General features: G+C 39.6%; 1 protein-coding gene across 4 annotated transcripts in view; it reads left to right on the top strand.

The window, feature by feature from the left end:
- The window catches only part of SNTG1 (syntrophin gamma 1), a 339,536-nt gene that overhangs the window by 289,497 nt on the left and 32,311 nt on the right, over positions 1–17,728 (top strand). For all 4 annotated transcript variants that reach the window (XM_089517284.1, XM_089517286.1, XM_089517285.1 and 1 more), the window contains one exon: positions 953–1,105. In XM_089517284.1, the coding sequence (XP_089373410.1) occupies positions 953–1,105 (153 nt within the window). The remainder of the gene's footprint in view (positions 1–952; positions 1,106–17,728) is intronic.

Genomic DNA, 17,728 nt, shown 5'->3' on the forward strand with positions numbered 1-17,728 from the left:
GTATGCATTTTATCTGAGATAATCTCTATAATTTTTTCATGTTGTACTGTGTCTGTACAAGTTTGCAGAATTTAGATTTGTCAATCAGTTGTGTATCTTGATGCAAGACCCCAATGGCATTGTAACAGATAATACAAATATATACTCATTGCTAGAGCATAATAGCAAGAATAAGAATTATAGATTTATATTTGTTTTCATTATCTGTGGTTTTCACAGAAAGTGATCATATTATATTCAGTACAGTATAGAAACAGTTGATGTATGTTTCTATCCTATGCATAAAATGCACATTTAAATAGCACATTTCAGAGGTTTTATTAAAGAACCTTAGAATGTATTGTAATGTTGGCTACTAGTTCATTAACATGTTTTTTGTGGATTTTTCGGGCTATGTGGCCATGTTCTAGAAGATTTTCTTCCTGAAGTTTCGCCAGCATCTTCTGAGATGCCAGCCACAGATGCTGGCAAAACACCAGGAAGAAAATCTTCTAGAACATGGCCACATAGCCCGAAAAATCCACAAAAAACATGGATGTAAGCCATGAAATCCTTCAGCTTCACAGTTCATTAACAGATTGAAAACTGCAGCTATGGATCATTCTAGACAACCTACATTTCACTGCTTAAAGAGGGGAAACATATTTATGTTTCTGTTTCATTCAGATATTGAAATTATTGGCCTAAATTCTGCTTTAGTCCTAACTAGAATAGAGCCATTGAGTCCACTGGATTTACCTACAGGTTGATTCAGTACTTAACAATTAATTGAATGGGTCTATTCAAGTTGGGACAAACCAACAGAATACCAGCCAAAGTTAACAGAGGTCATCAAAATTAAATGGTACTTTGTTCTGCGGAGGTACATAGTTCTGCATTTAACATATGGGCCTGTACTGTAAGAAATATTAATTGATGTATGCAAGATTATATAACTCCAGGTTTTCATCAGGATAGTGACCTATTGGATCGGCGAAAACATTGCTTTGGTGTCCAGTCCGAAACAGGAGAGGATCTCTACTTTTCTGTGGAATTAGAAAGTGACCTCTTACTATGGGAAAAGGCCTTCCATTCAGCAACATTTTTAGAAGTGGAACGAATACAGGTAAAAAGAAAAAAAAACTGTGATGCTTATTTTTATTTCGTAGCATTATTACTTGATAGACAATAATAGTAGTACTGGTGGTAATACATTGATGAGCTTTTTTTTCCTAAAAGAAAAGGCCAGCTAAGAAATATTTGTCAAGGTATTATGGTTGAGGACCCTTTCTGGTCTCAGAAGCACCAGATTCTGTCTGATCTTGGAAGCTAACCAGGGTAAACCATGGTTAGTACTTGAATGGAAGACCATCAATGAATACCAAATGCTGTGGGCTATATTTCAGAGGAATGAAGTGGCAAAACCACATTTTGAATATTCCTTGCCTAAGAAAATACTGTGGAATTTGTGTGGTCACCATAAGTCAAGAGGTGACTTGAAAGCACATACATACACACAGTGGTCTGAGAATTGGATAAGACTCTGGAGAACAGGTTTTGAGTCCCTGCTTAACCATGGAAACCCACTGGGTGACCCTGGGCAAGTCATATTCTCTCAGCTGCAGAGGAAGTCAGTGGCTTACCCCCTCTGAACAAATCCTGCTAAGAAAACCTTCTCTCTGTTGTTGTTGTTAGAATGACCATAAATTAGAAATGACTTGATGACATATAACAACAACATGAAAGTTTGTGAAGAGTTGTTGTTTATAAAGAATTGCATATATGAATGAGCTTTCTACCTGGAAGCATAATTTAAAAACACAAATAAAAACCAGAGCTCTCTGTGCTGCTGTGGTTTGCATGCCTTGCCTAGTGCACCCTCCTCATACACTGGCGCCACATACGTGGCTTTCAGCTTATACTGAAAGCCGTATGACAAGGAGGAAATGGCACACATGCCACCATGCCTAAGCCCCATTAGTTTCAATGGGGCTCAAGCAAATGCAGAATTTGTCTTAAGCAGGTGTGTGTGTGTATGTCTGGAATGTAAGACAGGGGCACACTGTACAACTAAAAAAGTTTAGTTCTTTGTTATCTTTGCAGCTAAAGCAAATTGAATTAGGCAAATCACAGTGTTGAATTCTAGCCTTTTATTAATTTGTTCAATGTTGCTCTATGATTGAGGACATTATCACAGAGTGGGAATGTTTCGGAGCATCCCCCCCCCCCCCCATTTCTTGATTAACCTTCTTCCTTGAGCTATCTCATTAACTTACTGAAGAAACCCAATCCCATATCAGAGATAGATGGATTTGTCTGGCAGAGCAAACTATGTCTACATAAAAGTAATTGTCCAGATTTCAGATATATTAATGTTCTTCACTTAAAGCTGTTCATTATTTAGTAAAAATAACAAAATATATCAATAAAAGCAGTACAGGTTAAGTTTCCCTTATCCAGAATTCCAAAATCCAAAATATTCAAATTCCAAGCTTTTTCATGGCTGGATGAGATTGTAATACCTTTGCTTTCTGATGGTACAGTGTACATAAATTTTGTTTCATGCACAAAATAATTTTAAAAATTGTATAAAGTTGCTTGCATATATATAAGGTGTATAAGAAATATAAATGAATTTTGTGTTTAGACTTGAGTCTGATCTCCAAGGCCCAAAATAGGTGGGCCAAAACAAGCAGCATCCCACCTCTTCGGGGCATGGCATTTAGATGACGTATGCCCCCAAAAGTGGCTGGAAGCTGCTCCAAAGCTGCTCCAAGGGGGCAGGAACTGTTCTTTTCAGGAGCAGATTAAATCTGCGCCTGCTGGTGGTCTATTTGGGACTATGGTGGAAGCCCACTTTGGGAGTGGGCTGTTGGCACAATTTTGGTGGAATCAGCTGGAGTGGAATCATCTGCTTTGGCCCTTTGATATTTCCTTATGTACATATATGCAGATACAAATATTCAAAAATCCACAACAACAACAACCACAATAAATCCAAAACACTTCTAGTCACAAGCATTTTGGAAAATGGAGACTCAACCTGTTTATGTTAAACAAACAAACAAACAAACAAACAAACAAACACACAAAGGATGAAAATGAATGGAAAAATTAAACTCTTCATTCTCCTTTAGTCATATTAACAAAATGTGCCCCCCTGATCTCTTTTTATGCTTCCCCTTTCTACCCCTCAATTAAATTTTAAAAACTCTGTGTTGTACTTTAAACTGCTGAAGTGGTTTGCTGCTAAATTTCCATGGCAAACCACTACATTCACTAACACAGTGCCATTGACTAACATACCCAAATCACCTTGTCAATTACCATTCTAAATGCAAACTACTCAGTGGAATTCACAGAGTGAATTACCTAGTCCATTACTAGTCATGTGGAAAACTTGGTTTTGTGCACATTTCAAAGTGTTTCAAAGCATATCCCTAGTCAATGGAAAAGGAAGCCTTTAATTTACTCCTTTTGTGCCCACTGCTACTCTTTGTATACCATACTACATTAAAGTAATAGTTTCCCAAGCTGACTTAATTAAAAAAAAGAATCCATAATGAATTAAAAGCAATCTATAATGAACATAATTTATTCTAGAGTGAATTCATTTTAATCATAAAGTACTTATAATTAATACAAAAATGTTTCTTCTTTTCAACCAAAACCCCATTAATTCTTCATGGATTGAGAGATTTAATTTTAATACTGGTTTTTTTATGATGACAAAATAATAATAACTTATATACTCATAATTTTTTTAAAAAACATATATTTACCCATTTCATCTGATTTATGTCTTATTTTGTCAGTTTCATCTCTTGGAAATTTTTACTAAATTTGGCATACTCCTCATTAAACCCTTAAGTTGTGTGGCCTTCAAGATACCAACCAACCTGGAAAATGACTCCTGCTTTGCTGAATTTGCCCATTCCTGACACACAGAAATACCCCTAAAAGCAGTCAGGCAAGATCATGCTCCAGACAATAAATGTTTCAAAATGTTTCTCCTCTATGAAGGAGAGGCTTATATCATGACTAAAACAATGGACTTTATCGCACAGGCCCTGGAACGGCCTGTTGCGTTCGAAAAAGTGTCAAGATGGAGACGGGAGGTGGCATAGAACGCATCTTACCACACAGGGAAAATGCCGCCGCCACCACTGGACGTTCCCATCACATTCTGGATGTGTTCCCTAGGGGGCGATTTTCAGGAAAGGTTAATAATAATAATAATAATTAATAATAATAATAATAATAATAAAGTGTTCCTGAAATTGCCCCCTCTGGGATGCATCCAGAATGTGATGAGAATGTCCAGCAGCGGCGGTGGCGGTGTTCTCCTTGTGCAGTAAGATGCATTCTATGCTGCCTCCCAGCCCCATCACGTCCCCTTTTAGAATAGCAGGCCTGTTCAAGGCCCTGTGCGATAAAGTTCTATGTCTCTGTTTCCAAATAGCAGTTACCAAAATATCATGGTCTTGGTGGTTTATCTATGGCCAGCCTTACATGCAAGCAAGTTATGTGGGAGGGAACTGAGGAGTGAAGCAGATGGCCCTGAAGGAGTGTCCAGAAGACACTCTGGTTGCAATTAGTCCACAAGTGGCTCAGGTCCTAAGCCAGCTGCCACCAGGAGCATATTTTTTTCTGCTCCTTTTTCCAGTGGTTTTGTTGGTCTCAGTGCAGCTTCCAGACACTTTTGTGTCATCTGAATACCACACCCCAAAAGTGGCTGGAAGCCACTTCTTTTGTCCTGACTGTTTCAGACCATAGTCTTCGTATTTAGAATGTTTAATTATGGTAAGCCTACTTTCTTTCTTTCTTTCTTTCTTTCTTTCTTTCTTTCTTTCATCTATGCAGCTTTTCTCCCAGAGCGTGACCTAAAGCAGCTCACAAAAAGGAATCTGCCAAAACTGAACCATAAGATTTAAATACAATTTGAAATCAACACATTAAAACAAAAGGTCATAAACAGTATAAAATCATTTTAAAAAGCATATAACAGTAAAATAAATATATAAAACATACCCCCCACCCCACCTCTCTAAAACAAGGCTTCCTGAAAACAAGTACTCATTAAAAGCCTACTTGAACAAAAAGGTCTTTGCTTACTGGCAAAAAGGAATCAGGGAGACAGACAGTGGAAGGTAATGCCACAAGGTAGGAGCAGCCACTGATAAGGCCCTCTCTCATATGCTCACTAAATGCACCTATAATGGTAGTAGGACCAAGAGAAAGTCATCCCTTGTGGATCTTAAGACTCCGATAGGTTCATATAGAGAGACAAAGGAGCTATACAGGCCGCCCCTTTCTGGCTGGATCGGGGCCATGGCAACTTCACGCCGTAGCCCTGATCCAAACTCTGGAGAGCACCATAGCCATGGCAACACGACTGTATGGCACCCCTTTGGTGCTGCATAATCTGGACACAGTGCTGGAGGTGTGTCATGATGGTGCATGCCATCTGAAGTGGCGTGTGCCATTATGGCACCCTAGGGGTGGAATTAGGGCCTGCATCATCAGGACACTGCACCCTGATTCCACCCACAGGCTGGCCTTTCAGGCCAGTCTGGATATCCCCAAAGTGTTTCAGATAGTGTGGACCTAAGCCGTATAAGGTTTTGTATTTCATGACCAGTACTTTGAATTGTGTCTATAAACAAACCAGTAGCCACAACTGTACATGACCACAACTGTAAGGTGAAGCTTTCTGCAGAGATGGGGTAATGATTTATGTTCCAGAAGAGTACAATGTAGTGGATATTGAGTTTTAAATCTGAGGAAATCCCCAGATTATTCATGAAGCTGACGGATTTAGGCAAGCCACTGTGACATAGCACACTGTTTCCTTCCTTAGATTGTCGTGAAGCTAAATAGCTGCTTTGGTGTATGGTGGAATAGTAACACAATTGGTTTTACTAGAGTTTTATGTTCTGAAGGGTATATTTCTTCTACTTTCATTTTGATATGCTTTTTTCTAATTGCCTTTTATATTTTATATTTTAATGCTTTGTAAAAGGTTTAATCACCTTTGCTATCAGGCACTTAAAATACTGTATAATAAACTCAAAATATGAGTGGGATGAAAGGAAATACTATCCTAGCAAACAACTCATAGTAGTAATAAGTTAAATGAGAGGCTAAGACCAGTGACACAGGGACTCGTTTTGAAACAAATATGGTATAAATGTGTGAGTGGTCAGAAGAAACTTATTTGAAGGCAAATATGGTTTTAAGTCAATCCTGCAGTGATACATCTTAATCTCACTTGCTGTTAAAGATATTGGCTGTGATCCTGCATTGTCAGACATAGCTAGAATGGCAGAGTTCTGTTATCATAGCAACTTCTCCTAACCCCCCCCCCCAAAAAAAAACCCCTCCTTTCTCTGAACCCAGGCAGTACTCCAAGCAAAAGATTTCCAAAGTGCTGCAGATTGGGCACTGGGAAGCTGTTAATCGTTTGATCAGGGGCCGAAGGTTATCACACCCCCACATACTTCTCCCATACTTCTCCCTTATGTAACATGTAATGGAGCCATCCCCATGCGCTTCTTCTGTCGGTAAAGTTTAATGGAGCCATCATTTGGTATTAACAGAAACTCCCGTTAGTACACTTTACCGACAGAAGAAGCGCATGGGGATGGCTCCATTACATTTTACATACAGGAGAAGGATGGGAGAAGTGTGCGGGGATGTAATAAACTTCGGCCCCCGATCAAACAATTTGCAGAGTTTAAAGACAGGGGAGAAGGACACTGTGCCTTCTGTATGATAATCTTCATTGTCAAGGACCATAAGCAATGCAAGTTTTCAATACTGATTTTTATCCTATAAAGTAAGCCAAAGTATCTACATTTTTCACAGCTGCGTTGTGCAACTCAGCAATTATTCACATAATAATAGAATCACAAATTAGAAAATACAAAGGGGTAACTTCAAGCAAACCCAGCACTATTTGGAAACAAAAGCAAACGTAATGTTTGGTCAGACATATTTCAGTCATCTTGTGAATACCACATCTTTTCCACAACATATTTCACCTTTTTTTCTTAGACTCTTATGTCTGGTGTGGTTTCAGTCATGTCATTTATGCACTGAGTAGATTCTTTCATGGATGTGTGTGGGGTTTTTTATTTTAAAAAACCCTGGCAGATTCTATTGTCTTGCAATTACAGTAGTGGTAGTAGTAGTAGTAGTGGTAGTATTAGTAGTAGTAGTAGTTAATAACAACAACAATAATAATAATACATTCATCAGGTGGAAGGAGAGTGTGATATGTGCAGTTGCAGATGGGGATCAGAGTTTCATAATCAACTTATGAGAGTTTACAGAAATGCATATTAATCTAACTAAAATACAAACCCTACAGCCTAACCCTATAGCAGAGTTTGAGTATTACTTTCATTCACAATGAGGGCCACAGGAGTCAATGGGATTAGAAGACAGAGAGACTCACCATCATCGTCATTGCCAGTGTTATTTCATGTTAAAATTCTCTGAGTAAAATTGATGCAAGGTGTTGTTTTTGTTTTTGGTATGGATGTTAGTCTGTCAGCTAGGTGGCAGGTACTAAATGTCCCCTACTATTTGCCACCTCACATTTCTTTTCTAATCTCAACATCTCTAACAAAGCTACAATGTAATGCTCATTGGTGAGTTTCAGAAATGTTATGCTTTAGACTTTCCTCCTGAACTTGAACAACTGAATTATTCACAGACCCAGTTTTAGGATTCCATGCTTTTGGAATACAGTGAGTTGCCTGTTATATGGGGAAACCTTTCTTTTTGGAAAACTGTATTTCAACTTTCAGTGTGCAAAATCAATAATCAAAAGCAAATGATTTGATCTTTTCATGGAAAGTGGTAAGTTTTTAAGGTTTATACTAAGAGCTGTAAGAACTTTGACACTACATACTCCCTTGGCAGTATTCTTCATTTTATTTTCTTCCGTTCTCAGCTAAAGGGATTAATTAAGGTAAGCAGAGAAACTATAGGTGAAATAAAATTTCTGATTAGGAGCAAGAGAGCAAAAGGCTAGAAATCGACCTTTTCTCACGTTAACCTATGGATCACATTAATTATCAATTTGAAGCAACAGCTCAAAGCACTTTATAATCTTTAGCTGTTCACTGTTCCCTGCTAGGAGTTGTTCCTGTCAGTGATAGCTCTGTAACTGAAGAAAGCAGGAGGATGACCCTTAGGTGGAATGATTGATGGAGCAAATCTAGCACTCTTAGAGGCATTGAACTGCTAAATTAGTACATTGAGGTGCATGGCCAATAAGTTTCGAACAAACCTTTCCCACAGCCTCAGGGTTCATCACCATAATCAGCTGTCACATGTGTTAAAGGAACTGGCATTGCTTCTCTAACAGAATGTGCCAGAGCACTTATTTCAACCAAGAATTTCAGAGAGATCCAAATAGATTTATGAAGGTGTGTACCATAATGATAGGCTTCCTTAAATATGGCCAGATTTATGAAACTTGCATTCCTGCTTAATGGTCATTGCATCTTTTTTAAAAATAATAATAATGATATATTAAAACAAATATGTTTGAAAAAACACAAGACACTACAATGCACAATCCCAATATTCCCCTATATGCGTATATCCCTTTCTAAAAAAAAACAAAAACCCTAAACAAAACAGTAAATAAATAAAAATATAACAAATATTGACTTCCCATTTGCCAAGACAAACACTGTGATGTTTATCACACTATACTCTTAATGTGCTACTATTCCACTTTGACTCCTCTAGCTGCCTCCTGTTGCATTCTGGTATTGGCAGTTTTAAGGAGGGGTATTTAGAATTCTCAGGCAGAGAAGTTCTCTGCCTGAGAATTCTAAATACTCCTCCTTTAAACTGCAAATCCCAGAATGCAACAGGAGGCAGCTAGAGGAGTCAAAGTGGAATAGTAGCACTTTAAGAGTATAGTGTGATAAACATCTTTATCTCTTAATTCTTTTCCCCTTCCTTTCATATATAAACTTTCTGTATTCAGTGTACTCTTAATTTTAACATCGTATAAATAAAGTAGGAAGAAGAGAAGAATACACAATTTTCCTTATAGCATCATCTCCTTCCTAACCTAAATAAAATAAAATAAACCACACTTCAAAGCCTGCTGATGCCACTCACCCTCTCTTAGCTGCAAATAAGCTGTAAGCAGGTTCCATTCTTGCAAGAACTGTTCTCTGGGTTTTGCTTTCATTAATTGTGTTAATTTATCCTCTCTGCAATGATTATTGTGTCTTAGCTACTTTACAGCACCAAGATATGGAAATTGAAGCAATTGTTTCTGTGTAAGAGTTAATAACATTAAAAAATACTACTTTAAAAACACATTATAAAACATACATGAAGATGGTACACTTTGTAAATTGCTCAGGCTACATATATGTCTGAATGCCATATTCTGTTGACAATTATCTATTCATTTACCTTAGTAACATTATTTTCACCTTGAGGCTCAAGTAGTTTCATTTTGTCATACTTATTGTTTAATGGTTTGCATATTAATATATTGCTGATGATTTTAATGAAGTATTTTATTTCTTTTATTTCTGTTGAATTAACATTTTTCTGAAGTCTTAGGGAAAAAAGGGAGAAGCTGCAATCTTTTTACCTGTTCTCTGCCTAATTAAGCTTTAATTAAGGTTAAGGTCATATACTGTTCCAGAAAGACCCTTTATTCTCTGCTTTTAGAAAGACACAGCAGCTGTAGTGGGCAGGTGTCAAGAAAGCTTGGAGGATGCACAGCTTGTCCACATGCAAGATCTATAAAACCAAGATCTATAGAATCAAGACAGGGTCACCTGTTCATAGAATCATAGAATCGTAGAGTTGGAAGAGACCACTAGGGCCATCCAGTCCAACCCCCTGCAATGCAGGAAATCCAAATCAAAGCATCCCTGACAGATGGCCATCCAGCCTCTGTTTAAAGACCTCCAAGGAAGGAGACTCTATCACCCTCTGAGGGAGTGCATCCCACTGTCGAACAGCCCTTACTGTCAGGAAGTTCCTCCTAATGTTCAGGTGGAATCTCTTTTCCTGCAGCTTGCATCCATTGTTCCAGGTCCTGTTCTCTGAAGCAGCAGAAAACAAGCTTGCTCCCTCTTCAACATGACATCCTTTCAAATATTTAAACAGGGCTATCATATCACCTCTTAACCTTCTTTTCTCCAGGCTAAACATCCCCAGCTCCCTAAGTCGTTCCTCATAGGGCATGGTTTCCAGAACCTTCACCATTTTTGTCGCCCTCCTTTGGACACGTTCCAGTTTCTCAATGTCCTTTCTGAATTGTGGCGCCCAGAACTGGACACAGTATTCCAGGTGGGGCCTGACTAAAGCAGAATACAGTGGCACTATTACTTCTCTTGATCTAGACACTATACTTTTATTGATGCAGCCTAAAATCGCATTGGCCTTTTTAGCTGCCGCATCACACTGTTCACTCATGTTGAATATGTGGTCTACTTGGACTCCTAGATCCCTTTCACACGTAGTTTTATTCAGCCAGGTATCACCCATCCTATATCTGTGCATTTTATTTTTCCGCCCTAAGTGCAATACCTTACATTTCTCCGTGTTGAATTTCATTTTGTTAGCTTTGGCCCAGCTTTCTAGTCTATTCAGGTCATTTTGAATCTTGATCCTGTCCTCTGGGGTATTAGTTATTCCTCCTAATGTGGTGTCATCTGCAAATTTGATAAGTATGCTCCCAATTCTGTCATCCAGGTCATTGATAAAGATGTTGAATAGCACTGGGCCCAGGACAGAGCCCTGTGGGACCCCACTGGTCACTTCTCTCCAGAATGAAAAGGAGCCATTGTTGAGCACCCTTTGGGTTCGGCCGGTCAACCAGTTACAAATCCATGTAACAGTTACCTTGTCTAGTCCACATTTTACAAGCTTGTTTGCAAGAATGTCATGGGAAACTTTGTCAAAGGCCTTACTGAAATCAGGATATACTATATCCACAGCATTCCCTTCATCTACCAAGCTGGTAATTTTATCAAAGAAAGAGATTAGATTTGTCTGGCATGACTTGTTTCTCTGAAACCCGTGTTGACTTTTTGTGATTATGGAATTGCCTTCTAGATGTTCACAGACTCTTTGTTTAATTATCTGCTCCAGAATCTTTCCTGGTATTGATGTCAGACTAACTGGACGATAATTGTTGGGATCCTCTTTTTTCCCCTTTTTGAAGATGGGGACAACGTTTGCCCTTCGCCAGTCTGCTGGGATCTCTCCTGTTTTCCAGGAGTTTTCAAAGGTTATTGCCAATGGCTCTGATATTACATTTGTCAGTTATTTTAATACCCTTGGATATAGTTCATCTGGTCCCGGAGACTTATATTCATTTACATTAACAAGGTATTCCTGTACTATATCTTTACTTATTCTGTGCTGAGTTTCCCCTATTTTGTCATATGCTCCTTAATCCTCAGGTTGAGCACCCTTTTCCTTTTCTGAGAAGACTGAGGCAAAGAAGGTGTTGAGTAATTCTGCCTTTTCTCTGTCCCCTGTTAACATTTTGCCATCCTCTCAACGCAGTGGCCCTACCATTTCCTTCTTAGTTTTGCTGCGGACATATCCAAAAAAACCCTTTTTGTTGTCTTTAACCTCTCTAGCAAGCCTGAGTTCATTCTGCGCTTTAGCTTTTCTGACTTTACCCCTGCACATGCCTGCTATTCCTTTGAATTCCTTTTTCGTGATTTCCCCCTTTTTCCATTTCTTATACATGTTCCATTTCAAACTTAGCTCAGTTGAAAGTTCCTTAGTCATCCATCCTGGTTTCTTGAGACACCTCCCATTTTTCTTTTTCACTGGAACTGTTTGAAATTGTGCCTTCAGTATCTCCCTTTTGAGAAACTCCCATCCGTCCTGAACTCCTTTATCTTTTAGTATTTCTGACCATGGAATCGCCCTCAATACTTCTCTAAGTTTACTGAAATCCGCTCTCCTAAAGTCTAGGATGCGTGTCTGACTATGCCTGGCTTCTCCTTTCCACTGTATTACAAACTCCAGTAGAACATGGTCACTTCCACCTAATGATCCCACCACTTGCACCCCATTAACCAAGTCATCCTTGTTGGTTAGGATCAGATCTAAAATAGCTGACCCCCTTGTTGCCTCTTCTACCTTTTGGACAATGAAATTGTCTTCCAGGCAAGTGTTACATAACTCCCCAATGCCTGAACTATTTGCTGTTTAGTAAGGGAGGAAAAAACGTTCCAGGGGCATAAGTGATAAAAGACCATTTTCAACAGTTGCTGTAAGGTAGTGGCAGCTGTGATTCATCCATTCAGCACCTCATTTTTCTGTTCTCTTGGTTTCTCTCGATAGGAAGCAATGGGAAGCCCTCTGAGCCTCATGCCCCCCCCCTCTCTCCATGGGAAGCCATAGGAAGCCCTCTGAGCCCCATGATACTTTGAAAAGAAAATCCTGAAAACATCACCAAAAAGCCCACAACATGGTTCCAATATGTGGGTGACACTTTCACTATCTGGAGCCATGGAGAAGAAGATCTGACTGTGCTTTTGAACCATCTAAACAAGAGCCATCCAAACATCCAATTCATGATGGAAAAAGAAAAGGAAGGAATACAGTATTGGTATTCTTGGGTGTCCTGGTCATCTGCAAACTGAACCAACAGTTGGGCCACAAGAAAACCTACACACATGGACAGATACCTACACAAGAACTCCAACTATTACCCAGGACAAAAAAGAAGCACAATAAAAACACTGGTGGACGGGGCAAAAAGGATCTGTGAACCCCACTTCCTGGAAGATAAATTGAAGCACCTAAACTGGGCTGTATAGGCTAATGGTCACTCCAGTTCAGACATCAGAAGGGCTGCCAGACCCCCAAACCCATAAAAGTGAAGAGAAACAACCACCCAAAGGGAAGGTATTTTTACCATACATCAAAGGAGTGACAGACAGAATAGGAAGGAAACACAACCTTCAAATGGTCTACAAATTGACCAAGAAAATTGAGCAAATGTTGCACTCAGAGAAAGATAGAGAGACCCTCTCGTGGCTGCAGGTGTTTACCACATATTGTGCATTTGCAGACAAGTCTACATAGGGACCACCAAACACAGTGTTCAAACACAAATCAAGGAACATGAGAGACACTGTAGACTGGATCACCCAGAAAAATTAGCAGTAGTAGAACACTTTGTAAACCATCCTGGGAATAAAATTCTGTTTGACAACACTGAAACTCTGGACCATGTCAACAACTATCAGGTCAGAATGCACAGCGAAGCCATTGAAATCCGTAACACCAAAATCAACACCCAGCAACTGCAAATAAAAGCCACCCAGGGTGAGGGGGGGTTCCCCATCAGACAATGGATCATTAATTAAATGGACATCCTAGGTCCTTGACATTCAACAACAAAATAATACACAGATTAGCGTGTAAATCGTTTCTCCTCAACTAAAGTATATATACCCCACTCTCTTCCATGTCAGCATGCCCTGAAGATACCATCCACAGCTGCTGGTGAAACATCAAGAATAAACTCTTCTAGAACACGGCCTCTAGAACATAGTCCAAAAAAACCACAAAAGCTATGGATGCTGGCCATGAAAGCCTTTGATTTAACATTAAAAATTATTGTTATGGGGCATGTTCCAAAGTAGCACATTGGGGCCATGGCAAACACATACCGTGGACCCAAAGGCCCCTCCTCCACTGGCCGAAATAGGAACAGAAAAGATCCACTGCTATTTGGGCCAGGTTTGGGCTGCCTGAGATGGCCCTGGCAGAACTTCTGGGCACTCCAGCAGTGTGCAGTGTCAAAACATCGCACCCCTAAGCAGGCTTTTCTGGGTTGTCTGTTTGGCCCCTAAGAGTGAGATGTAAGCCTCTTAATTCTACAGTTTTGAATCACCTATCTGTTCTTATGCAGTCCACTCTCTGTATCCGTGAACTTGCCATCCATGGATTTGAGCATCCGTGGATGGCAAGCCCATGGGAAGGGGGCAGCAGTGGAGGAGGAGGAGAAAGGAGGAGGAGGCGGTGAAGCTGAGAAGGAAGGAGGAGGCATCAGGGAAGATGAGGAAGAAGGAGGAGGAAGAAGAGCCACGGCAGTGGTGACAGGAGTGTGTAAGAGAAGAGGAGGAGGAGGCAGGGAAGAGGAGGAAAAAGAGGCAGCCCTCTGTTGCTGTGAGAGTGATGAGGAGGCAGGCTTGGGGGGGATGGGGTGACAAACTCCCATTGTCCCCGATGGTGGTGCCAATGTGTGAGTACTATGGGAATTGAGCATCCAGGGATTTTGGTATCTGCGGGGGATCCAGAATTTATTTGTTTGTTTGTTTGTTTGTTTGTTTATAAGAATGGATCCCCCATGGATACTGAGGGCCCACTGTGCTACATAATTCTATGTGTACATCTTTACCTAGATTATCTGGAAAAGTTGGTCTTCATCAGAGCATGCTGTTGCATTTGAGTCTTGATTTTGCACTTGTCAAAGGTACATACATGAGCATATTGTAAGCAGAACACTTGCCTAGATAGGTCTTTTGCTGTGCTCCACCAGGTCTATTTTTATGTTCTTGAACTTATCTTCTTACCTTTCTTTCAAAACACTACTGTTCCAAAGGAATGTGTAGGAAAGATGCCTCATAATTCTACTAACCATTTGTTTTGATAGGAAAGAGAATTATTCTTTAACTTGTGAAACTCTTCATAAATGATCACTGGAAAGATGGATGAAGCCTTCTTAAGAAAGTACTACTGATTTCTTACCCCAGCTCCTAAACAAACTAGTTCTGGGGAGATTCTGTTCAATTTAAGGTGCACCATGGAGACAGAGAATAACTGTGTATTTCAGGGGGAGTGTTGGATCATTAGCCACTATCAAATAAGTTTAAATGTAAAGATATTTCATCAGGGCAGAATTACCATTTGAGTGGGCAATGTCATCATCCCCACTTCATTTTTCCACACACACATCCTGTTCAATCCATGTATGAGAATATGTCTGTGAAACCTTCTAGAATGGGAGAATTCTAGAAAGCTTTTGAAGACTCGTAACATTGGCTCTACCCTCTAATGATGCCCAATTGCAATCCCTGAGATAAATGCTGGAGGCATCACTTCAGAGTCAGCATATTCCTGTTTCTTTTCCATTCTGCTTGATATCCTGTTAGTTATGAACTGGAGTATTTGGACAATGATGGAGGAGCAAACTGGGGGGAGGGAATATTGTATCAATTTTGTTTCCCAGTAAACTGAGATCTATAGCTTAAATGATAGTGTTGTGGATGATAGGTTTTAAAGGTTCTGACAGAATAGAGTAAGGCAAAGGACCCAGATTTCATTGAGAATTCAGATTTATTCAAAGCTAGCTGTCTCCAGTGGAATTTCCATTCCAACAGAACTGAAGCATCGAGCCAAAGAAAATGGTTACCTTTATAGGAAAACAGACAAAGAAAACTCATCGTCATCACCTCATTGGGCATTACACACTCCAAACATATAAATTTTCATCAGTCCTAGCCCAGATACATGAATACCTTTAAATATACTTTAAAATATATTTGGCTACTCCCCATTGTCCCTTATCAGCTATGTTGGCACTCAGAGGCCCTTCTGGCAGTGAAATTACATTCTCTATCAGTCTTTTACTAAGGCTCTTTGTTCTCTTTAGGCACCTGGATGAATGCTTCACCTTGAACATCTCTACATCTGCCCCCCTTCTGCATTCCACTCTCCCAGAAGCCTCTATACTAAACTGCGTGTACTTCACTCTCATCTTTTATTCCATCTAGACAGACATATTGACTCTTGCATATTACCAAACATTGATATTTGGGTTTGTCCACCTCCAATAGCAACAGCTTTGTAGTAGACATATTCACTAGGAATTAAATTACAGTGGGCCTTTGGTATCCACTGATATTTGTTTTCAGGACCTCCCTGTAGACATCAAAATTCATGGATGCTCATGTCCCATTAAATAGAAAGACATAGTGAAATGGTGTCCCTTTTATAAAATGGCAAAGTCAAGATTTGCATATTGGAATGTGTCTGTCTATCTATCCATCCTCCCACTCACCCATCCAAGCCATGGATGTTTAAAACCCTGGATAAATAATCCATTGATAAGCAGGGCCAAATATGTATTTGTTCAGCAGTTCTTGGTTTCATAAGAAAATGATGCAAGATGTTATTCTATTCCATTTTGACTATGGTCTTTCAAAATCTTACAAAGACTTTCAAGAGTTTAGTCTCTAATCTGAAAAGGTAACATCTCTCATAAGTACTTCCCTTGTGAGTAAGTTGGCCTTTTCAAGCACTTCTGTGTGTTTCACAATTTGACAATGATATGTTGAGCAGAAAATAAACAATATATACAGTGAGCAGTACTAGTTTGCCATTGTGAGCTAGAAGTGTACTTTCAAATACAGTAAGTAGTTTGGTTGAATAATGACATTTGTCACTAATTGAATCTCAGTGTTGTACCATTTTATTTTATCAGCACAAATCAAAATGTCACACTTTCAGAGAATGGGAAAAATTAAAATAGAAAATGTCAAACATTTCTCAGAAAGGTGTGACTAGAAGGCCTGCATTAACTGCTTGTTGGCACTAAAAGTTGGATAATTGGCCAGTATCAACATTTTTCCTGTCACTTGTGTTTCCAAACATTGTTTGGGAAAAATGTGTGTGTGTGTGTGGGGGTGTGTGACTTACAGCTGTAGCCTAGAATGTGAAAATGATGATAATGATAATGATGATGCATGCCCACAAATTAAGAGTTTGCTCTAAGTTCAAAAAATAGCAAATCTCATTTAAGGCAAACATACCGATGCATAGAAACCTAAGAACTTTCTTGTTTCATTTCTCTTTTTATGAGGAGCAATTATATCAAAATCTAATACAGTGGAATCTCTCCTTATGCAGGGGATCTGTTCTGGACCCCCCCCCCCCACTTTGCGTAAGGCCCCCATTCAAGTGAATGGGGCTTGTGTGTGCGGGCACATGGCAGCGCACGCATGCCATGGGCACACACCCCATTCATTTGAATGGGATGCTCCACCCCTTGCACCCCATGCACTCCTGCACGCCTTGAGCATGTATGCTCAAAGCCACATATAGCGCGGGCACACTATACCTAAGCATCACCACCCATTTCCAGCAATTAAATAAAGTACTAATGGTTTTCCATCACTTTTCTCCCTGTAACCTCGTCCCCCTATCCCAAATAATTCCCCTATAAAACTGCTCTGAAGATTTATGAAAAACACATGCAGTCCTATCCTGGGATTCGTGAAATGTTCTAGTATCAAATTTGTTGACAGATCATAGAATCATAAAGATAGAAGATACCCCAAGGTTCATCCAGTCAAATCCCCTGCCATGCCGGAATGCAGAATAAAACATTCCCAACAGAATGCCATCCAACTTCTGTTCAAAATCCTCTGAAGGAGATAATGTGATATTCAAAAGTTTTTAAACAAAAAGACAGAGATATTTTAAATCCAACATGAACCACTTGTACATGCTATAGTGGTCTGTTGTTGCTGGTGGTGGTGCTATAAATACTTGGTTTAAAACATTTCTTTATCTCCTCTTAGTCCACCAGGACCCCCATGACAAAACAGTTTTAAAATCACACAGAATTGATTGAAACACCTAGAGTAACCACATCTGGATTGTTTTTAAAGACTGAAGGTCACATCCGAGAATCAGAGAATCTTGTAATTGGAAGGGACCA

The sequence above is a fragment of the Sceloporus occidentalis genome, unplaced genomic scaffold, assembly GCF_023333645.1.
Source record: "Sceloporus occidentalis isolate IW3139 unplaced genomic scaffold, rSceOcc1.0.p SCAF_3, whole genome shotgun sequence".
Classification (NCBI taxonomy): Eukaryota; Metazoa; Chordata; class Lepidosauria; order Squamata; family Phrynosomatidae; genus Sceloporus; species Sceloporus occidentalis.